The 24,793-nt window shown below is 36.3% G+C and overlaps 1 protein-coding gene across 6 annotated transcripts in view; it reads left to right on the top strand.

Moving 5' to 3' along the window:
- LYST (lysosomal trafficking regulator) overlaps positions 1 to 24,793 on the top strand; it is a 211,994-nt gene that overhangs the window by 66,521 nt on the left and 120,680 nt on the right. For all 6 annotated transcript variants that reach the window (XM_049868668.1, XM_049868673.1, XM_049868670.1 and 3 more), the window contains exons 6-16: positions 956 to 1,985; positions 3,586 to 3,747; positions 5,181 to 5,337; positions 7,077 to 7,303; positions 7,813 to 7,879; positions 9,972 to 10,081; positions 11,680 to 12,106; positions 15,060 to 15,204; positions 16,079 to 16,252; positions 20,863 to 21,023; positions 22,066 to 22,256. In XM_049868668.1, coding sequence (XP_049724625.1) covers positions 956 to 1,985; positions 3,586 to 3,747; positions 5,181 to 5,337; positions 7,077 to 7,303; positions 7,813 to 7,879; positions 9,972 to 10,081; positions 11,680 to 12,106; positions 15,060 to 15,204; positions 16,079 to 16,252; positions 20,863 to 21,023; positions 22,066 to 22,256 — 2,851 coding nt within the window. The remainder of the gene's footprint in view (positions 1 to 955; positions 1,986 to 3,585; positions 3,748 to 5,180; positions 5,338 to 7,076; positions 7,304 to 7,812; positions 7,880 to 9,971; positions 10,082 to 11,679; positions 12,107 to 15,059; positions 15,205 to 16,078; positions 16,253 to 20,862; positions 21,024 to 22,065; positions 22,257 to 24,793) is intronic.

Genomic DNA, 24,793 nt, shown 5'->3' on the forward strand with positions numbered 1-24,793 from the left:
GTTCAAACCACTGACCTTTCAGTTAGCAGCCAAGCCCTTTAACCACGCCACCACCAGGGCTCCTTAAAAGATTAATATTACCTATAATTCCACCAGTGAGTTTCTAAACTTGTGATTGTTAAAACTGGCACATTTAAAATATAAGTTTATAACTAAAAATTGCTTATGAAAAGTAGCCTGATCTCTCAAATTATTGCATATGCCATTTCAAAAACTTCTTATATTAAAATATAACATCATCTTCATTTGTGGCATTATTTGTCCATCTTAATACAACTCCTTTAAGCTATTTTTAATGTTACATAATTGCCTTACAATCTTTTAATTTTTATATTTCTGACCTTATTTGTTTAAATAGAACTGAATTTGTTTTGAAAGTTTTGTAACTCCTTGGCATATTTGTGGATAACCTGGATCTTTGCAAAATAAGGGCTGAGAATCACTGAACAGATTTATGTTAGAGTTGTCACTAGACTTCTAATGATCTGGAGTTCCATGAGTTTCAGCCTGAAACAGAGCTGGACATCATCTTCAGCACTGTAATTTGGTTCTTTCTCTTTATTAGGTACAGCTCTAAAATAAGCAAAAAGTCTTGCAGGAACCAAACAGACAAACAAACATGGTAGTTGTGGCATTTAGAATTCATGGTGAATATGACATTTGGAGAAAAATATTCTTCCCTAAACTGCTTCAATTTGGGATATTTGTAATCCTTTCTTTTTTAAATGCTGTAGTAGCCATATATATATATGCAGTGTTTGAAGAAGGATGCAGAAAGTAACTATAGGGTCTGGGCATATCTAATGAAGAACTTTAGCTAAATAATTGATGAGTCAAATTAGGTAGTGTTTAGTATATACCAGGTGTAGCCATGTTGTGTTTAAATTGTAAATATACCTATTTACAAGTATTAATATTCTTTATGTAAAATCTTTTATTTATTTTTCTCTCACAGGGCAATAAGAAATTTGTTTTTAAGTTGTAATGGAGTAAATCAAATAATTGAATTAAATTACTTAGATGGTATTCGAAGTCATTCCCTCAAAGCATTTGAAACTCTGATAATCAGCCTAGGGGAACAGCAGAAAGATGCTTCAATTCCAGGTACTGATGGGCTAGACAGCGAACAGAAGGAGTCATCATCTGTAATTGTAGGTACTTCTTTTCATAACCAGCAAGTTTATTCAGATTCTCCTCAGAGCCTCAGCAAATTTTATACTGGCCTCAAAGACGCTTATCCAAAGAAATGGAAGACTGTTAATCAGGATGTTCATATCAACACAATAAACCTATTTCTCTGTGTGGCATTTTTATGCGTGAGTAAAGAAGCAGAATCTGATAGGGATTCCGCCAATGACTCAGAAGATACTTCTGGCTATGACAGTACAGCAAGTGAGCCTTTGAGTCATATGCTGCCATCCTTATCTCTTGAGAGCCTGGCCTTGCCTTCTCCTGAACACATGCACCAAGCAGCAGACATTTGGTCAATGTGCCGCTGGATCTACATGTTGAGCTCAGTCTTCCAGAAGCAGTTTTATAGGCTTGGTGGCTTCCAAGTGTGTCATAAATTAATATTTATGGTAATACATAAACTATTCAGAAGTCATGAAGAAGGACAAGAAAAAAAGCAGGAAGGTATAAATGTAAATGAAAGCCAAGCTTTAAGCAGAACTTCTCAATCTGAGATAGCTATAGAGGAAGATTTATTATCTTTGACTGTAAAAATTGACCCCACTCCATCAGAACTGAGTAGCCTAAGAAAGAGTGCTGATGGTTTAGGTAAATTAGAGTCACAGCAGATTTTTCCCACAAATGTGGAAAAAATTTCAGCTGCAGAAGTTGCTTCTAAGGATGCAAAGGTATTTACGAATCAAGAAAATGAGACCTCACTTCAGAGCATACGACTTTTGGAAGCCCTTCTGGCCATCTGTCTACATAGTGCCAGGACTACTCAACAAAAGATGGAATTGGGGTTACCAAATCAGGTAATAATTTGTCTTTAGCTATTGTGCAATATGTCTTTTTAAAAATTTTAACTTAAAATTATTGTGATTCTGTTTTTCCAAAGATTTTAGATTTTCAGAAGATACTATATGCTTAGCACAACACCTGACACTGTGGGGGACACACAGGAGAGTATGATCTAGTTCAGAGTTTACACAGTCTTGGTGTGATTCTGGTGGGTGCCCTGCCCATGCCCTTTAACCAAGCTGATACACCCATCCACCAGCTCCTGCTAAGGGCTCACATCTGCACCTGTCTCTGGAGGATTGTCCTAGGTCTAGGGGAGACACCTTACCTAAGATGCCTGGGAAGGATGCCGATAGGCAGTGACTGGTGGATGTGGCGTGGGGACAGTTTCCACGGTACAGTTGAGGCTCCAGAGCTTCGCACGGGATTAGTCTGAGGCTAGTCTTTTCCTGAAACCACTTCTTTGCCAAGCATCTTCCCCTGACCTGTTTTGCTTCCCTCACACTCTACAAATTTCTCCTGAGAACATGTCTCAACAATAAATCACTTCAATAGGAATCCCCAGTCTCAGGTCCTGCTTTTCAGGAACCTTCTAACATGACAGATCCCTACCATTCTTAATAACTCACCCCTACTCCTCTCTCAGTCAGCAGGCTCTCCCTACTCTAGTTTTGTCTCCATATTGGCTCCTGCCTAAAAAACCGTGATGTGTCCACATTGCTCACAGTTGAAATCCATACTCCCTAACACAGCATACAATGCCCTTCTTGGTCTTGCTTTCACTTCCTTGTTCAGCCTCATTTCCTGCCGTCACTACTGTGCTGCAGTCATCCATATTGAGCTGACTGGTTCTCAAGGTGCCATTCTGTGCCATGTACTTTTTTCCATGCTCTTTGGCCTGGTGTATTCTCTCCCTGTCTTTCTCTGTCTGCTGTTTCCTACTTGTTCTTCACTGTTGATCTCATACATCCCTTCCTCTGGGACACTTTTGACAGGTGTCCCACGCACCTTCTCCTTTTTCTATTCTCAGAGAACTTTGTTTATAGCACTAGTATTATAAACATACTGTGTTTTCTGTATGTGTGTTTCTTACATTGGACCAAGAATTCCTTACAAGGAAGTCAGTTTTCTTATCCATCTTTATGGTCTCATCACCTGGCATGGGGATTTAGGCAAGCAGCAAGAGGTCCCATCAAGGATAGAAGGGAAGGAGTAAAGAAGAGAGAGAGAGAATTAGAAGAGATTCATAGAGCCTTAAGGAATCTTTAAGAAAAAAGAATTTGTAAAATCTAGAGATGGTTAGTCAAAACTCTCTGAAGTTTCAAGGGATCTTTTTGTGTGTGTGTGATGAAGGTAATTTAAAAAAAAATTTTTTTATAGACAGTTTCATTTATCTAAGGTATATTGAAATTCAAAAACAAATAAGATGAATAAAGTATTTCATAAAGGATTTTTGTGTAAGAGTTAGATATTTATACAGTCATTTTAGTTTCATATCAACTACAAATAAATGGACTAGCTTTCTACTTGTAAATATTTATCATTTATTTTGTCATGGCGTAGTTTTTTTTAGTCATATTATTAATTTTCTTAGTCTTTTTTATTTTACCTTAGAACTTGTCTGTGGAAAATATATTGCTTGAAATGAGGGACCATCTTTTCCAGTCAAAGGTGACTGAAACAGAATTAGCAAAGCCTTTATTTGATGCCCTGCTTCGAGTTGCCCTGGGGAATCACTCAGCAGATTTTGAACCTAGTGATGCTACGACTGAGAAGGTATGAGTAACTTACAGGTTCTGGGGGCAAGCAAACCTCAGTGCTGTTATTTGGGTATGACTATCAGAGGCAGAGTACGTGCAATGGGATGAGGACACTGATGAATGTGACTAGAACACATGGACCAGGATTTGGTCAGGTGAATGTGATGGGTCATGCCTGCTCATTTGGGATGGATAGTATTTAGTCAGTGCCCTATCTCATAAAAAATAGGTTCAATAAGAGAACAATATGACATACTTTTCTTCACTGAATCTGGAAAGTTACTGAGAATTGCTCTCAGCAAGACAAATGTATTCTTCGATTGGTAAGTCTTACATGTAACTGATAGTTAATTAAATGATAATTCAGGAATGATGAAGACTAAGCTATTTTAACTGGCCCAATATTGATACAGCTAATATTTCCAAAACCTTCTACATTAATTTTAAACTACTCAACATAAAACTGACTAGTATGCTATAGAAAATAGCAATCATAGTTTTTTAGTTGTTCGTATTAGCACTTTTAAAATAATTTTTTTCTGAAAACTTTTAGTGCATATTTAGTTCATTTTCCTCTTTCATGTTTCTTTTACCTTTAATTGATAACTATCCTTTATCTTTATATAACTTCTCTTTTAATTCCTTGATCTAGCCATATGATGTTTTATAATGTTTTGCCATAATATTTTGTTATTATTTGTCATAACATAAAAACTTACTGAAATAGTGATTAATGCCTTCATCATATTACTAAATCAGTTGGTAAAATGTTAAAGTACTTAATTTATTCTGCCTTTCATTGATGTTGCAATGATAAAGTACTCTGAACCCCTTTAAGTGAAAATATTTTCTAATGTGAAGGTATTAGTAACATTTTTATAAGAAAAGGAAAATTTCATGCTACAAAATATTACACAGGAAATTAATGCTAGAACTCTTGGTTTCTGAGATGCTTGCATATAGACAAATACATTGTAAAATCTTTAAACTTTTTGAAAACTTTTCATGTCTTTTCTGATTATCTAATTTATACAACATTTTATTTATAAAAATTGTATAAAAATATTTTTCCATAAACAAATGTATAGAAATAATACATACTTATCAGCATTAAATACTTTGAAATATAATTTTACCTCATTGTGATATTTAATCACTTCCTATCATATAACTAGAATGAAATTTCTTAAATTTATTTTTCAGTAAAACCGAAATGACCTATAGTTTAATCTTTTTTAGAAATTCCCTTTTCTGAAGTGTTAATCAAGTTGTCAGAGGTTCTGGGAGATTTTTCTGAATGTGTTTCATAATTAATAATGGCTAATAAGATTTTTATCTTAAAGAAAATATTGAAGATGTCCTTAAAATGACTTTTGAGTAGTAAATATTCTATTAATAAAAATGAGCCTATGTCATAACTTTCACCTTTGAACTATGCTGATCTTATAGAGCCACCAGTCTGAAGAAGAATTGTCATCCCAGACTGGAGATTTTTCAGAAGAAACTGAGGACTCTCAAGGCTGTAGTTTTAAACTTTTCGTTGAAGAAGAAGGTTATGAGGCAGATAGTGAAAGCAATCCTGAGGATGGTGAAAGCTGGGATGATGGTAAAATATCACCGAAGCACTTGTGATTGGATTTGCAAGTTAGATTGTTCCTTCAGTAGCTGGGTGGTTCATAATCATGCCGATTTAGAATTCTATCTGGCCTTACAATTTATAAAGAGCGTTTGCATTATTATTTTATTTGCTCCTCACAATGAATTCTGCCGTTGATATTTGCGGTTTAAAACAGTGAGATATATTCTGTTATCACATTGATTGAGTACCTAAGAATACAGGGATGAAGGACAAAGTCTCTGCTTTTATATATATTCTAGTGGGAAAGTCAAACAAGTATCAGAAATAAACAGTATGAAGAAAACAAAACAGGGTGATGTGATAGTGACTGAGTGGTCAGGAGCAGCCTCTCTGAAGACGTGTCTCGTTAACATTGAGGCTTAACTAAGAGGCTAGCCAGGCAAACAATGGCAGGAAGGGTATTTCGGGTAGCTTGATAATGAATAGGGTAATGAATGCAGACATCTTTCTATGATATTCAGAGAGGCTGCAGCATAGCTTTCTTCTTAGTTTACCGCAGCCCAGCTTGCCCTTAGGATGGAACTACAGTGCAGCTGATCCTTTATCTCAGGGTTTTAAAAAAAAAAAAAGAAAAAAATTTTTTTTTTTCTTAAAACTTGGGTGAAATGAAAAAGATGGATTGACCAGAGTGAAATTTCTGGAAAGGCTTCATCTTTTTATATGATGGCCTGTGACTGCCCCAGCACTGTCCGTCTTCACTAAGTTTCATAGTACTTTATTTTTTCCAAAGTCTATTTTCTGAATAAATGGAAATAATCAATGATGTTTTACTTAATGGGCCTTATGGACCCATAACAGATGGTTTTTCAAAAAATACTGGTTTAATGGTAAGTTGGCTTTATCATAGTATAGGTGTGATTTTATAATGGCAGATTTCCTCCTTTTTATAAATTTGCTAACTAGAGTTCAATTTAAAGAATTCTGGCTTAGGTAGAAATTTATAAATTTCTTAACTATATGAACATAAAAAACCAAACCAAACCAAAACAAAAAAATCCTAGCAGTCTCTTTTAAGAGCATATTAGTCAAGTTTTTCAAATTTTTTCGAATTCATTGAGACAGTGTCTGTTTCTCACTATGAAGAAGACAAAGTGTAGAATTCATTCGACCAATAGCCAAGCCTATTCTCACAGAGATATGGACAGGCTAATTGAACCACCCTCTGATTTAGGGATTTGGGGGTCAGAAAGTTTGGGATAGTATTTTTTTTTCCAGTTGCATTGGAGGGATATGTTAAACCTATATCACAATTCATCAATTCTATAAAAATTACTATTGGTAATATCTGTAGTTCTAGTGAACATCAGAATTACTTTTAAAGCTACTCACTAATCTTCAAAATATCTGTAAGATTTGATCATTCAGGATATATAAACAAAAAAACCAAACCCAGTGCCGTCGAGTCGATTCCGACTCATAGCGACCCTATATAAGACAGAGTAGAACTGCCCCATAGAGTTTCCAAGGAGCGCCTGGTGGATTTGAACTGCCAACCCTTTGGTAAGCAGCCATAGCACTTAATGACTATGCCAACAGGGTTTCCTCAGGATACATACCATAATCAAAAGTCATCTAGGAAAAGGTTTTGTGAGCATCTTCTTATGAGTAGCACTTTTGCCGCTAGATCTTCTAAATGATGAATAAGGTTTGAACTATTTATTCAGTGTTTAGGGAATAAAAAGACACTTTCCTTTTTTCTGTTTCAGGGGTAGACTTAAAGCCTGAGGCAGAAGGTTTCAGTGCATCAAGCTGTCCAAGTTACTTCCTTGAAAACCTCACTCAAGGGGAAATAATATATCCAGAGATTTGTATGCTGGAATTAAGTTTACTTTCTTCTAGCAAAGCCAAACTTGATGTGCTTACCCATGTCTTCGAGAGTTTTTTGAAAATCATCAGGCAGAAAGAAAAGAATATTTTTCTGCTCATGCAACAGGTAAAAGATGCATCTAACTAAATGTGATTGATATTTATCAGACTCATGATCCAGTTACCTATCTCCTTATTTACATCCCAACTCGTCTGAAGATTATTCAAGATGATTGCTTATCTTTTATGATACCTTAAGTGTATTTTAGTCTACATGTGGTATTTCAAAATCTTTTAATTCTGTAATTCTCTAAAGTAACAAAGAAATTATTAACATTGTCGTTGGCTAACCAGTGGTGGATGCTAATGTATTTCTGAGAAAGGGTTGTGTTTTAAAAATTTCATTTAATTTTAATGTATGCTAATTGTTTTAAAAAATTAGGAAATACAGAAACACTGTGAAAAAGAAAATGAAAATTATGTTTGATCTTACACATAACATTCTTCCCATTTTTTCAATATTTATATACTTTACATATGATTGATACTTATCAAATAATTTTTTAGAATATTAAAGTTGCTTTATGCTTTCATGAGGTAAGAAATTTAATTTCTTTTTTTTTTTTTAATTTTCAGGGAACTGTGAAAAATCTGTTAGGAGGGTTCTTAAGTATTTTAATTCAGGCCGATGCTGATTTCCAAGGTGAGCTGAAACTGTTAATGTTAAACAATAGCACTGACATTACTTTCTTATAATGTGAAATGAAGAGTTGATAATAATGGCTTCCATTTGCATACTGCTCTGTGGGTTTAAAAAGCATCTTTATATGCGTTATCTCATTTCTTCACATTTGTTCTCATTTGTTCCTCAAAAAAAAAAAATTTTTTTTTTTTTTTTAAGGAGACATAGTATAAATACCTCTATAGAGAGGTAAAGCTAGATTACAAGGAATTAAGTCCATTGTTCAGAGTCTTATAGGTAAAAATGACATTGCAGGAGCTGTAACCCATTCTAATCACTAGGTTGCTGCCTTATCAGCTATTAATTAAATGCCTATTCTCAGTACTTTCTCAAATGTTTGAGAGATTCATAATGAATTATACTATGATTTCTAACCACAAGAAACCTAAATTTTAGTTTAGTTTAGAGAATTAAAGCTAACATTCATGAACTGTTAATTTGGGTTTGTCTGATGTTACCTCACGATTAAATTCAGGTTATGTATGCATTTTTGGCAGAAGTGTCTCAGAAGTGATGTTCTGCCCTTCTCAGTGCCTCATATCAGGAGGCATACCATGTCAGTATGTTTCATAACGTGGTGCTAACTATGACCACTTGATGAAGGTGGTGTCTGCTAGATTTCTCCGTTGTAAAGTACTATCTGTCCCTTTGTATTGAACAGTTATCTTGTGGAGATACATTGAGACTGTGTAAATATCCTTGCCTGAAACAATCCTGTGGTGTTTGCCAAATGGTGATTTTTCTATTTCCATCATTTCTTCTACATTTGTTAATTGGAACTGTACTGTAAAGAAGACATTTCCCTCCGCATCATTTACTGCTTTATGGTACCTGCTGATTCTCCCTCCAGACTTCAGACTGGCACATTGGCTCCTCACTCCCCTGACCCTCCTTGTAATTCAGATGTTCTAGGCTGCAGCTTTCTCTTTCATCCATCTACATCTCCATCTTGAAGAAGTATTTTAAAACCTCTCATCTGATGCACCCCTAGTGCTCACTGTCCCCACCATTTTTGCTGTTGGGTTTTTGCTTTTCTGTAATTCCGTACTTTTAGTTCAGTGAATTTTCAGTAGTACACAAAAACAAATATATATATATACATTCCCCCATTTTGAACTGAAGCCTGTCAGTTTCTGAATTGAAAAAATAAAAAATAAGCACACACACTTTATTTTTATCCTATTACTTCCCTACTTAAAAACCCCTAATGGATTCATGTTACTTACAGGGTAAAGTCCATGCTATTTTATAGGCTCATTGCTAGTTATCTTTCCAACTATACCAAGTGTTATGCTACTACATCAACTCACTGCTTCTACAAAATACGTTGCCTAAACATGACTTTTATTCTCTGACCTCCAGGTCTTTTGAAACTCACTCATCCTTCAAGATACTTCTCAAGTTTTATATCAGCATTATTTTTATCATCTCTAAAATGGAGATAATATTTAATTTGTGTTTTGTGTGTGTGTGTATGTATGTATGCTTGTGTGTGTGTTATCAGCTGAGAATATGTATATAAAAATACTTTGGATACTATCATGTGCTCTACAAATATTAGTTATTCTACTCTAGAAAGTTGTGTGAATTTACATACCACCATTGATATTTTATGCTAAACTTCACGATAGAAAAATAAAATGTTCAAACTAAATTGTTTGTGTTACTTAAGTATTTATATAATCTTCAATATTTCTGTCACCTAACTTTCTTTTTAGAAAGTGATATAATTTAAACATTTTCAAGATGAGAAGGTAGCAAACTATGGTATCTAATTGGATATCTACTTAGTTAACAAGTACTGCACTTGTCTATGCTCTTTAAAGGATGCCTTTAGTTTACTTGGAGTTAACCTATCTTTAAGAAAAATGGTTTTGTTGTGGATTTTAGTCAGTTGGTTGGTTGGTTTTCATTTAGTCATGCTGCTATTTCAACAAATTTTGAAATTATTAGATTGTTTATAATCCATTCAAGATGTGACGGTTGTCTTTGATCCTTTTAACTGAAGTATGTAATGGCTTTAATTTTTCCCCTCTGTCTTTCTTTAATTTAGCATGCCAGAGAGTGCTGGTGGATCTTTTGGTATCTTTGATGAGTTCAAGAACATGTTCGGAAGACCTAACCCTTCTTTTGAGGATATTTCTGGAGAAATCTCCTTGTACAGTAAATATGCTGCAGTTTTAATTTTTTTTCATGTATACCTTAATAGAATGTATTTTTAAATTATCTGGAAATCACTAAGCTGCCTCTTTTTATGTGGTAATTGTTATACAGTCAATTCCATGTTATTATATGTGAAGCACTCAATTATATTACTATTTGTACGTATTTTAACCCCACTTTCAATACTTTGTTTTGGCGAACCAGGCATATCGTTGAGATCATAGTCCCTTTATCCTACCTCATCCTCAATCTTTGTGTTTAAGAAATGAAAAATAATTTTAATTACTAAGGAAAACCTATTTATGAGTAATTATAATCATTTTTGGGATTATCCTTAAAAAATTCTTATCCATTCACTAGTTATCTTCTACCACTTCTTTCCATTGGTGTAGTTTGTTGTTGTTGATGTTTTTAGCTGCCATGTGTTAGTGGCCCTTGACACATGGAGACCCCATGCACAACAGAATGAAACGCTGTCTGGTCCTGCACCATCCCCATGATTGGTTACAGATTGGACTGTTGTGGTCCGTAGGGTTTTCATTGACTGATGTTCAGAAGTAGATTGCCAGGCCTTTCTTCCTAGTACATCTTAGTCTGGAAGCCCCACTGAAACCTGTTCAACATTGGAGCAAAACACAAGCACCCACTGACAGATGGGTGGTGGCTGTACATGAGGTACATTGGGTGGGAATCGAACCTGCATAGAAGGCAAGAATTCTACCACTGAACCACCTTAGTGGCTTTTAAACTGTTCTTTGCTGGGAAGCCCATTTTTATAATGAAATCTCAACTAGAAGCATAAGCAGATAAAATGAGAAGACCTTGGAGCTACACTTGTTTGGAGCAGGACTGGAGGTTCCAGAGCCACGCCTACTTCACTACCCCACCCCAGCCCCGTGGACCCTGATGGACCTCTGTGGAACAGGGTTTAAAAACTGCTAGTGTAGATATTTGAGTACTGACCAGTATTTATGGAATATCTCACTTTTTCCAAGTTTATTTCTCATTATCATAATCACCATTAGTTGTCATCTTACATATGAGTCAGGCATTGTGTTCCAAGTTCATCTTTTCTGTTTTCTTACTTGTCTCCTTAGTCATTAAATACTCATTTCCTCTCATCTTCTGTACACATTCTACATCCCAGTTTAGCAAAAATCTTCTAATTATAAGTAAAACATTATTTCACTTTGGGGAATTAGTAAGGCCTCTGAATATATCCCTCATTAAAAAATAATTAAGAGCAGAGCTGTATTCTCCTTGGAAATAAACATCTTTCTTTGGTAGAAATGATTCCTGATGTAATTATTACATTTAATTTATAACACTTAAAACCAACTAATAAATTTTAGATTTTTACCATCAAAACATTTAAAGTGAACTAGTCACAGGAGATTATTATATATTTTATAAACAAAATTTTTGTTTCTCATGTTATTTTAACTACACAAAAATGAAAATTTTAATGATATAAGGATTTAAACAAGAATGCTGATGATGTGTGTGGGTGTGTTTGTATTTTCATTTGTAACCTGAATTTCAAGATTATTGTATAACTTGTAATATGACTGTAACATTTTGTTTCTCTTTTTCTCTAGGAAATTCTTCTTCTGGGTATTCTGAAAATTGTTGAAACCGATATTTCCATGTGCCCTTCCCAGTATCTAACCTTCCCTTTACTGCATACCCCAAATGTAAGCAATGGTGTTTCATCACAGAAGGGTCTTGGAATTCTGAACAGTAAGGCCGTGGCATTATTGAGAAGAGCACGAGTTTCTCGGAGCAAGAAAGAGACTGACAGTGAAAACTTTCCCCACCAGCTGCTTTCCTCTTGGCACATAGCCCCAATCCACTTGCCATTGCTGGGGCAAAACTGCTGGCCACACCTGGCGGAGGGCTTCAGTGTGTCCTTGTGGTTTAATGTGGAGTGTAGCCATGAGACTGAGAGTCTCATAGAAAAAGGAAAGAAGATGAAGAAAAGAAACAAATCAGCGATTGTATGGGATAGCAGTTTTGATGGAACAGGTATGAAGACAGAGCCACCTGATTTATACACTTAGATTTTCCAACTGGCAGTTTTGGTTGAGCAGTACAGTAAAAGCAAGTTCTGACTTACTCTCAACATGTCCTTCACCTTAAACGCCTTTACTTAGTGCTAGCAGGCGCTGACTTACCAAAGCCTGGGTTGTCAGCTGGCCTTAAAAACTCCATCTCCTGCCCTACGTTTGCCATTTTGGGACGGTCCCCTTTTTTCCTCCATAGGTACACCATGTGTACAACTGCTGCTGCTGGGCCAGCAGCCCCGTTTCCTGCCTCTTCCCTGGTCCCATAGCTGCATTAGGGTGACTCCTGGTGTGAAAAAAGGACAGGATAACCCTAGAGCCACTTTTCTGTCTTTCTGTCACCTGTTTCCCAGCTCCTATTAGTCAGCCCCATTTCATCTCCTTTTCTTTCAGGCTGTCCTTCCCATGTTGTTTCTTACTTCAGTGCCTCTCTCCTAGTGCTTGTCACAGGCTGTTGAAGTGCATCAGTTGTTCTTCAAGTAATTAGAAGGTGATTTGTGGTAGTATGAGGCACATGACAATGATATGTGCTCCTTGGGCCAGTGTCAGTTATGATAACTTTTATTCCAGTCCTTCCTATCACTGAACTCTTGTTATTAGGCTCTTAGAAAACGGCATTTTGTTCCTGACATGGCTAGGGCAGACAGAAACTGTTAACACTGAAAGCAGTTTATGGTGGTAGGAAGCAAAGCCGGTAGGCTAATTCTTTGAGTCCTTGGAATGAGTGAAATGGCTGACTGAGACAGATGCTTAGGGGTTTACACTTACCTGGAGGTGCTGGCCTCCTCCGCTCTTCATCCCACAAAGCTTTCTCACCCTATTTGAGCCTCTACTTGAGGATACAAAGCTTCACTAGCATCCTGTTGCCAGGGGAGGTCCTCTACCACTGACCTATGGGTGGAAAGAAAAATCCTAACAACTCTGTCAAGATAGAAGTGGTGGGAAATGTCACCTGACATCCAGAGTTAGAGCTCTGAATCCATTTTCCCACAGACGCCTTGCTAGACATGGTGGTTAGAATCCACATTGTTAGCGTAGTATAATACTTACGTACTTTTATGGGTTAGCCTAGGAAGCCAAGCTTTTTTTTTAATCTGAGCAGATAATTTGTAATGTTTCAGGTAGTTACAGAATTTTCCTTTGTGAATTGAATTTTGCCAATAATAATTGCTAGCTCTGAAAGACGTGAAATACTACATGCAACAGTGTCCACGATGATGTTCTCTAGTGTACGGTGAATGCTTTCTGTATGTGTGTCACTTTGCTCAGCTCTTCTACACATTTCTAATCTTCCCAGTAATTCCAGAAGGTAAGTGCTTATAGTGTCTGTATTTGCAGATGAAATTAAAAGCATGAACAAGCTAGATAGCTGGTAAGTGATGGAAAGGAATTTAAACCCACCTGTATTTAATTCTAGAACTTCAGCATCACTACCACACTGTAAGTTATGCAAATTGCTCTCTTGTCTTTTTAGTGGGGAAAATCCCAATGTAAACCGTCTTATAAAATGAATAAATGTATACAGTGACCTGAGAAAATTAAGTTTTGGGAATTAAAAAAAAATTCTTATCATAAAGATGTATTAGAAGACATATATTTTAGGAAGATGATTTTGCATAAACATGTGGAAGAACATTAAAAAATAGTAGACACATAAAAATTTTTCAAGAGTGATGAAAATATTGCAATGATGTCACATCCTTTTTTGCCACTAAACTAACTGTGTGCCTTTGAGCAAGTTATTTAACCTCTCAGAGGCTCAGTTCCCTTACCCTGAAAATGCGGATAATAATATTTACCTAGTAAGATTGCTGTGAGCATTAAATTAAGATATAATTGCAGTGTGCCTACTATATTGTTCCTGGGCACAAACTGGTTTTTTTCTAGTCTCGTATTTCTACAAGTTCATATTTGGTGTGAGAAACTTTTTATTTAATTATTTTTAATGTCACATCAGGAATGAGTTCTCCATATTTCTTGGGCAGTAGTTCTTAAAATAATCAGTGTTTTTCAGTCTTCTTCTTTGAGAACTGTTTTCATTGCTATGTAGAGTACTGTTGGTGGTTTTACCTGTTGAAAATGGAACTAATGTATATGTAGTCTAATAACCAGTAGTGTCCATCTTCCCTGATAGTTGGTGACTTTGGACATGCATTTGTATTTTGGTATATCTTAACATAGCTTTATATAAAGTCACATGCATTATAATAACAGGTAGCATGGGTGGCTCGAGGATTCAGCCCATTGTAACTATTCAGGTAGTGCCAGGTTTCAAGGGGTGAGAGAGGAGCCAGGATGAATAACCAGATAGCCCAAAGCCTATGGCATTTACCTTAGCGTGGAGAGGCGTTCTAGAGTTTCAGAATCGTTTAGTAATTACATTCGTCACTCATCAGAGAGTCTAAACACTGAATGTGTTCAAACGCTACAATTTCTCTGAAAGGATTTTTAATATGATCAATTAAAAAAAAATCTTGTAATAATTATGGAAGAATTTGCAGTGGTGTGAGTCATGTGACGATGGTGTGAGGCATGTGACGATCGTGTGAGCTCCTTGGGCCAGGGTCAGTGATGTCCTAGTGGCCCAATTCAATTGATAAAAGGTGCAGGTTGTAATAGGTGATGGCAGTGAACATCCCAGCAGTCTGGTTATTGCCACAATTGGTACTCAGTTTATATTTTAAAACATTCAGTAAATGTTTTAAAGCATTGGATTGCTGTTTTTCACTCATTTTTTTTGGAGTTAACATCTAAATTTTAGAAGCATTATGGATTTGAAACAGGTCAAGTTCAGATATTCTGCATAAATAACCTACTACAAATGAACAGCCTTGTTTTGTATTCTTTTAAAATAATTTTTTCACTCAGTTTTTATGAACTGTTTTACTGATCATTCTAAAATCTTTTTATCTTAGAGAGCAACAGACCAGAAGATGCACAGTACATAAATCCTGGAGAAAAACTCATAGAAGAAGGCTCTATTCACGTGATTTCCCTGGGCTCCAAAGCGTTGATGATCCAAGTGTGGGCTAACCCTCACAATGGCACTTTTATCTTTCGGTATTGATAATTCCTGCCCCCGAGACTAGATCATGTGTTTAAATAATTTGTGTAAGAGGCATGAATGTGGAATTTGCTAATAAAGATCATTATAGCAAAAGAGAAAAATCTTATAAAAAGAAAATACATACTAACAGCTATTAATACCACCTTTGTAACATCATTCTATCCAAAAATACTGCAATTAAACTCTGATGTAGATTATATTAATACTATTAGATTTTAGACAAAACGCTTACTAAAGGCTTATTTAATGAAAGTATTCTGTCAGATTGCAGTGATTTTAAGATGTTATCATTGAACAGCTATTTTCTATGCTGACTTTATGTCTAATAATGGTTCTCCTTGCAATCTTGTCCTTTTTTTCCTATCTTCTTTTAACTAGTTTAGATAAAAGTTTTTTTTTCATTTATTTATACTGAGTAAAAATTATCAATTTTAAAAAGAGGGAAATACCTCCTATATATACTGTGTATATTATGATACTATTTTTATAAAACTCCAGACTAAACAATACATTATTTAAGGACATATGCTTTGTAAACTTTACTAAGTACTTTATGTATATTATTTTCTAGTTCTCTCAGCAGTCCCTCAATGTAGGTTAGACCACCAATACCTCCTGGCATTTAGACAATTGTGTATGTCATGTATTAACTTTTTTGTATGAATCAAATATTACATTGTAATTTTTAAAAGACAATGACTACATAATAATATTTTTATAGTTTCACAGACTGAATTCTGAAAATTATTGCCCAAATTACTAACACCGGCAAACGTCCCTAATCTATTTTAGTTTATGAACTGAGGTAGCAATACTGAGGTTGGAATGTTCCTGTTTTCAGCCTGTGCTTTTTCTCTTCCTGTGTAGTGTGTGCATGGATTCAAATGATGACACGAAGGCAGTTTTACTAGCACAGGTTGAATCACAGGAGAATGTTTTCCTTCCAAGCAAATGGCAGCATTTAGTACTCACCTACGTACAGCAGCCCCAAGGGAAGAAGAACATCCACGGGAAACTCTCCATGTGGGTCTCTGGACAGAGGTACGAAGCATATTTAGAAAGCATCTATTAACCGCAGCTACAATTTTAAGTTTTAGTCTTTTATAGCTTTCGAAACAGATTACAGAAAATTATAGGTTTCTATGGCACTAGTTTTTTATATATATATATATATTTTTTTTTTATATATATATTTTTTTATTTACCATATATTAAGCTAGAAATCTGTATCAGAGTTGGTTTTTTTTTTTTTTTTCCTATTAATCACTTTCATACAAAATGAATCTTCCTTTGAAGTAATTGTTGAGAATGAATATTTTGGGTTTGAGGGAGTATGCAGAAACCTGGACATTTAGATATTTATGTATAATATATATTAGATCAAGAAATAGAATCTATAATTTGGTTCTTTAAGCCCATATATTAAAAAATGAATCCACAAAGAATTCTTTAAGTGGCTAATAAGGCTAGTATCTAAATTAAATCAGGCTTTCAAAAGAAATTGGATTGACTCTGACATATTTTTAATCAAACAACAGCAGGTATTTATAAAGGGTTTTCTGAGTTCTCAGTACTGTGTTAGACAAGGAAGTAGAAGACATAGACCTTGTTCTAAAAATACGTAGTTGGGAAAAGGGCATATATATCTATGTATGAAACAACTAGAGAAAAATATAAGCCAACGTATCAGATGATAGATTACAGTAGAGCCCAATAAATACATCAGGCAATAGATTAGGGTACTATCTGATAATAAATTTGTAGAACATGAGAATTGTGAGACAAGTTAGTAAGAAACATTTTGTCAAATACTTTGGTATAAAATTTAACTTTAAAGGAGCTATAAGGTATCTTGGATTTGTAAGAGTTGGGAAGTATTTTATTGGATGAAATAGCATGAAAGGAGATAGAGAATAGAAACCACTGTAGCATGGGTGAGGATCAGGCTGGTTGGAAGGAAGAGTCTCAGTTGAATAAGGAGAAAGAAAAACGAATGGACATGGTGAAAGGACCTGACAGATGCTTTCAGCGCCATGCTGAGGAGTCTACATGTAATCGAATGAGCTCTATGTAACATATTGCATACTTATTTTGTTGCAGGCCGTTTGCTAGGTACTCTGTATACATTGGAAACCCTGGTGGCGAAGTGGTTAAGTGCTACAGCTGCTAACCAAAGGGTTGGCAGTTTGAATCGTCAGGCACTCCTTGGAAACTCTATGGGGCAGTTCTACTCTGTCCTATAGGGTCGCTATGAGTCAGAATCAACTCGATGGCACTGGGTTTTGTTTTTTGGGGGGTTTTTATACATTATCTCCTAATTCTCTCAGAAATCTCTCAGAGTAGATTAGACCACAGAAATTGCGTATACACCTAACACAAATGAGCCTGTATTCATTCATTTATTTGTTCATTCATCAAATATTTAAAGAATTACCATGTGCCAAGCACTTGCTATACTGGGCCTGGGGAGACAGTGATGAATAAGACAGAAATGTTCACTGCCTCTTGGAACTTGGTCTAATGAGGAGGCAGACAACAAGCAAATAAAATTAAGTGAATATTGACAAATTATGACAAATACTGTGAAGGTAACAAACAGCCCTTCAGATAGAAAATATCCGGTGAATCAGGGAAGGCCTACTGAGGAACAGGTTATTTAAACTGAGATCTGAAGGAGGAGGTGGAGCTGGCGGGAGAGGGAAGGAGAAGGAGAGTTCAGGCAGAGGAATAGTGCCAACAAAGGCCCTAAGGTCCTACAGAAACTAAGAGGTAACGGTGTGGTGAATCACAGCTGCAAGGGAGGCTGCAGAAATTGATTACTTGCAGCTCGCCAACCTCAGTAATAGAGGACGTCAGGGGATAAGACTTAATGAACGATTTTAGGATAATCAATCTGCAGTGTCTGCCACGGGAAAAGACAGGTTTTGGAAGTAAAATCAAAGGTTCAGTTTTGTTTTATTCATTATAATAACTCAGGAAAATACATGGTTGAAGCCTAATTTTCATATTCCAAATAAAATGTTGCATTAGAAGTTCTCAGTCTTAACATCTATCATCTAAGCCTGGATGGCAGGTGTAGCCGATCAGTAAGTTTGTTTCCAGAACCTTAAGGTATATCCTTTGAAGTTGGTATTGGAGCTGTGAGAAGAGAGCCTCTTTCTTCTCCTGAACTTTCTCCTCGTCTCCTGAGCTCCCAACACGTGTCAGGCACTGTGCTAAGCACTTTACACACATTTAATCTTCCCAACAGCACTGCAAAATAGAGATATTATTATCTCTGTCTTATGGATGAGGATACTTAGACCCAGGGTAGGGTAAAATAACTTTCCCAAAGTCATGCCACAAGTCAGGGGTAGAGCTGAACTTGAACCTAGAATTCTATGCTATACTGCCTGTTACAGCTTTTCTCTGAATCAGGCCAGCTGAGAGATCTAAGAACCACAAACTAATTATTAGGTATGTCCAGAATAAAAGATTAGATTTTTGTGTTGGACAGTTCTGAAGTTAGTGAGCATATCACTTGTTTCATATATTGCTCAATTTTTTATTCATTCATTTTTTTCTAGACTACTTTAAAGGAATTTGTTCCCATGTAGTACAAGTTAATGATGTCACCAGATAGTAGAACAGTGAACAAGTGACCAGGGACAAATATCTTACTCTTTTGACTTAAATTTAGCACTGTCTTTATCTCTTTCTGAGCTGCAGAATAATTCCTATAAATAATATATTTCAAGAGGCCATTTTTAATTAAATAATAACACTAAAAAATAATTTATTATTTCCTACTAATGGTAATTTGATGAACAGTTCACAAATACGGCAGAAATATTTGGCTCATGTTGATATTGTTACTATGTGCCTTCAAGTTGGTTCTGACTCGTAATGACTCTATAGGGTTTCTAAGCCTGTAAATCTTTACAGAAGCAGACTATCGCATCTTTTCTCTTGTGGAATGGCTGGTGGGTTCGAACCGCCAACTTTTTGGTTAACAACCAAGTGCTTAACCACTATGCCACCAGGGCTCCATTTGGCTCATAAAACAAAAACAAAAAAAACAACCCATTGCCATTGAGTCGATTCTGACTCATAAGGACCCTATAGGACAGAGTATATCTGCCCTATAGGGTTTCTAAGGAACAGCTGGTGGATTCTAACAGCCATCCTTTGGGTTGGCAGCTACAGCACTTAACCACTACACTACCAGGACTTCATTTGGCTCATAACCAAAAAAAAAAAAAATCTGTTGTCTTCAAGTTGATTTCAACTCATAGCGACCCTGTAGGACAGAGTAGAACTGCCCCACAGGGTTTCCAAGGAACGCATAGGGGATTCATAACGCCCACCTTTTGGCTAGCAGTCGTAGCTCTTAACCACTATGCCACCAGGGTTTGGTTCACAGTACCAATCCAAACCAAACCCACTGCTGTCAAGTCGATTCTGACTCACAGCAACCCTATAGGACAGAGCAGAACTGCCCTGTAGAGTTTCCAAGGAGCGGCTGGCGGATTCGAACTGCCGACCTCTTGGTTAACAGCTGTAGCACTTAACCACCACGCCACCAGGGTTTCCTTGTTCATAGTAGGTACTGAATATTTGTTGAACGATGCATTCATCTTGCAATGTTACCCTTAAAAAAAAACTACATTAAGACATATTGCCACTAGGTGGCAGTAGTGTTTTAGTTGTGGCCAGTATTTGGCCTAAAGAGGCTCGTGTTGCAAAAGCTGCCTCATGTCTTTACTACAGAAGTTCCTTTACTGAAAAATATTTCTATTAAAATAGTTATTTATATGTCAAATATGAAAGCTGAGAGCTTCGGGGGCAAGCTTTTAAATAAATGTGTATCGCAGAATTTCTCATAGAGGCCAAACCATGTTAGTTTATTCTGAGTCTTCATCTTATTCGCAGGCTTTGTTTAGACTTGGCCTTTACCGGTTACCCTCATTATCTTAATATGAAGCTTAGAACATTCCTGAACCAGAGACGGGGCTTGTGGTTTCACTAAATGATGAAGTCTCCCCAGCTTTTGTGTGTGTCTCTCTGTGAGAAAGCCTTAGTTTACCTTTTCCAGTATTCTGGCTTGTATAAGCATTTCTGTAACCTTTGTCCATGAGGAAAAAGCAGGAAAAAGTAGAGCCTAATCAAAAGTTTTGTGATCTCTTAGCCCTGAAGAAACAACATGGAAACACACTGGCATTTCAGTGGCTAGGCAGGGCGAAAGCTGGAGGAGTGATGTTCTTTCTGAGTAGCCTTCCAAGGCCTCACTGAGGTGTTTAGATTTTGGGAACTGTTTGCTCAGATGGGAGATTTCTTGGTAAAATTTAGGAGGAGATGAATGGCTTGTATCAGTAAAGCAGGAAGGCACCTATGCAGAAGTCAAATGGCAAAGAAAACTTGCAGCAAATGTCTGGTCACACTTCGCCTGGCCCGTTGTGGGGTCCTCAGGCATCTCTGTTCTGCTCCCCTTCCTAAGACTGGTGGGTTGCCAGTGCTCCTCTGGCCAAGAGACTGCAGAACCCCTCCTCTCTCCCCACCACCTGGTACTCAATAAGGCATTGCTCATGAATTTCCCATTGTTAAACATTCTTACTTTTAAAAACACTTAGTAGTCACTAAAGTGATTGATTTAACTTTGTTTTTTAATATAGGAAGACTGATGTTACTTTGCATTATGTGCTTCCAAGAAAAACAAGTTTGTCGTCTGATAGTAATAAAACATTTTGCATGATCGGCCATTGTTTGTCATCCCAAGAAGAATGTTTGCAATTGGCTGGAAAATGGGACCTGGGAAATGTGCTCCTCTTCAATGGTATAGTTTTTTCTTTTGAAGCATTTCTAATTTTTTTTTTTCCCCCCACTTAGTAAGTATTAAGCTAAGTAAATATTCCTGGCTAAAACCATTCCTGTATTGTCACCTATATTTAGTAAGTACTAGATTAAGATTTTTTTTTTAGATTAAGATACAGTTTAAAAAAAATCATTCACATTTCTATAATCCCGACATATCTTACAATTGATGTATATATTCCGGGTAGAAGTGTATGCCCCACCCCCGCAACACCCACCAGAAAAGAGAAAAAAAAAAAAAGAGAGAAGCTTGTATTAAATCAACAGTATTTTACAATCCTGAAAAATGTAGTAATATGACTGTTTAACTTAGATGGTTGTTTCTTTTACTTATAATTTTAGTATATCCTATACAAATACCAGGAGCCCTGGTGGTACAGTGGTTAAGAGTTCAGCTGCTAACCAAAAGGTCAGCAGTTCAAATCCACTAGCTGCTCTTTGGAAGCCCTATGGGGGTGCTCTACTCTGTCCCGTAGGGTCACTATGAGTTGGAATCAAGTCAACGGCAACAGATTTTAGACAAATACCAGATTTTAGAGAAAAAAGGAAATATATGATTTTTAAAATATCTCACTAAACCTGGCACATAATAGCATTCAGACAGCATTTATTGCATAGATGGATAGATGAGTGGAAGGAGGGAATAAAGATGCGAATTCAAATTGTGTTTTAAAATGGAATTTACCAAGATATAGTTCCATTTATTAAAAATAAAGCAGAACAAAACACCTATTTCCAGACTTAAAGAGCAAATAGAAATTTTATGATTTTATTTTATCAGGAGTTTCATGGTTAATTTTAAATGTGTTAGTTTGTTTTCCATCAGAGTTGGCATAGAATTTTTCATTATACCAATTTGAAGATTAATGATGATTTATTAATTTTATAAGACATAGTGAGCAATTTAAATAATTGATTAAAAAAATTGCTTTTGGTTTTTTGCTTTTTATGAAAAATTCTGGTTGGAGTGTTTTAGTAACTGACTTGATTTTTCTGCCATTCAGGAGCTAAGATTGGTTCACAAGAAGCCTTTTATCTATATGCTTGTGGACCCAACCATACATCTATAATGCCGTGTAAATATGGCAAGCCAGTGAATGATTACTCCAAATACATTAGTAAAGAAATACTGCGATCTGAACAAATCAGAGAACTTTTTATGACCAAGAAAGATGTGGATGTTGGTCTCTTAATTGTAAGTTTCAGTTGTATAACTTTATAGTAACTCTGCATTATATATTTATTGAAATGTAATTAGTTATGAATTTCTAAAGTTTTCCTATTTTGTTCTTTACCATTTTCTTTTCTTAGAACTTTTTTTTCCCTGAAAAAAAATTGGAGCACTTTGGCCTCCTCTCTGACCTTGTGTTCAGGTTTAAAATTTTTATCCCTTTTTCTTGGAATTGTATGTCTGTACTTTTTTTTTTTCACTAATTATCAGTTTAGTTTATACCTATTAATCATTAAGGAAGAAATGTTTATGGTACAGTGAAATATAATGCTTGATAGCCATCTAGCATACTCCTAAAAAATATTGCTCTTTACATCTCCTTTCTATACTTACAAATAAATACTAATTTTTACTCATAATATTAGATTTAGTTACATGTATTCTAATTTTGGAAAATTATTTAATATCAGTAACAACTAGGAATTTTGCTTTCAAATGATTGCCAATTCTGTTCATATGAGACTCTCAGATTGTTTTTTATACATTATTCTAATATTTTATCTACTAGTATACAGTTTAAAAGCTGGTATTTTTAAATTAGAACAGCTAAAAAGCTGACCCTTCACAGTCTTAGAAGATCTACTAAAAAACCAGTAGTCTTGGCCATGACACTTTGTTCTTCCCTCTTTTGCTTCTTATGAGAAGGATGATTGTAGGTCAGAGGTATTTCTTACTTAAAGTAGACGACTGTCTTAGGATGTATTTTTGGTTGTTGTTCAAGTATGTATTTCAAAATAAAAACAATATATTTTGTAGCTGTTATATTTGACTAAAAGAAAAATTGTAGTGCAGATACATATTTATTAAGTGGTGTTAAGTATATGTGTTGTGGAATAGACATAGATATAAATACCTGTGGCATTTATTACAGATCTGATGTCCTGTAATAATAGAATACGTGTGCTTCTGTGGGAAACCTTGGTGGTGTAGTGGTTAAATGCTACAGCTGCTAACCAGAAGGTTGGCAGTTCGAATCCACCAGGTGTTCCTTGGAACCCTATGGGGCAGTTCTACTCTGTCCCGTAGAGTTGCTGTGAGTCAGAATCGACTTGACGGCAATGGGTTTTTTTTGGTGTTTGTGTGTGTGGGGTGAGGGAAGGGTTTGAGCGTTTTGGCTGTCAACTACTAGTACGTGTGAGTCAGGCCTGCTAAATGTTCTGCAGTATATGGACAACGTTGCACAACCAAGAATGATCCCACCCCAAATGTCCCACCCTTGAGAACATGCTTCAGGGAAGTGGTTCTCCAACCTGAGTGTGCATCAGGATTTGTTAAAACACAGATTGCTGGTTCCGAGTTTGTGATTCAGTGGGTCTGAAGTGGATCCTCAGACTGAGTTTTTAACAAGTTCCAAGAAAGCCCACTGCTGCCGCCACCGCCGCCGCGGCTGCCGCCACTGTCGCTGCTGCAGCTTAGGTACCACACATCGAGAACCTCTGCTTTCATGAAACCAAGATGCTCACATAACAAGTGTTTGCTCAAATCATAATTTTAATTCGCTAGCTTTTGCTTAATCCATGTATTTTTATAAAAAACAGAATAAAATATTTCCTTAATCTTTTTATTTCATGTAAAAAGAATATAGATCATATAACTCATAAGTTTCAGCAGAAATGATCACAAATGAAAATCCTAAGAGTTTTATGCCAAAACTCTTTTAGAAAACAAATACATTATTTCACCTCGTTGGATACTTTGGGGCTATGAGAGCATGCCGGTGCAGTCAGGCCCATCTCAGTGCCTTGGCGGTCAGGTGGGACTCGTTCAGGTAGATGGGCATTTTGTCAGCTTTCTGATGAAAGCTACTGCAGGGTCGAAAGGTTGTTTTCCAGCATAATCATGTACAGCAGACTGTAGCTGATTTAGTCGGTGTGCACATATGCTGAACGATGCATCTGATGAAACTTCTTCACTCACCATAGGTCGTAAATGATCAAAGCCCAAGGCTCTTTGAAAAGTCATGAATGTACAGTACATGATTTCCCGGAGCCTGGGCACCAGTAGCTGCTGCCACTGAGACCACCTCGAGTACATCCTGCATTTAAGTGTGGTCTCAGTTTTCTAGTGCCTCTGAAACAGAAGTACCACAGTGGATGGCTTTAACAAACGAATTGGTTTTCTCACACTGTAGGAGGCTAGAATTCGGAATTCAGGGTGCTGGCTCTAGGGGGAAGGCTTTTTCTTACTGTTGCCTCTGGAGGAAGGTCCTTGTCTCTTTAGCCTCTGCTGCCGGGTTCCTTGGAGATCTCCATGTGTCTGGGCATCTAATTTAACCCATCTCTGATTCCTTGATCTGCCCCTTCTATGTATATATATATTTTTTTTTTAACTTTTATTGGGCTTCAAGTGAACGTTTACAAATCAAGTCAGACTGTCACATATAAGCTTATATACACCTTACTCCGTTCTCCCACTTGCTCTCCCCCTAATGAGTCAGCCCTTACCAGTCTCTCCTTTCGTGACAATTTTGCCAGCTTCCAACTCTCTCTATCCTCCCATCC

Source organism: Elephas maximus, chromosome 24, assembly GCF_024166365.1.
Source record: "Elephas maximus indicus isolate mEleMax1 chromosome 24, mEleMax1 primary haplotype, whole genome shotgun sequence".
NCBI classification, from domain to species: domain Eukaryota; kingdom Metazoa; phylum Chordata; class Mammalia; order Proboscidea; family Elephantidae; genus Elephas; species Elephas maximus.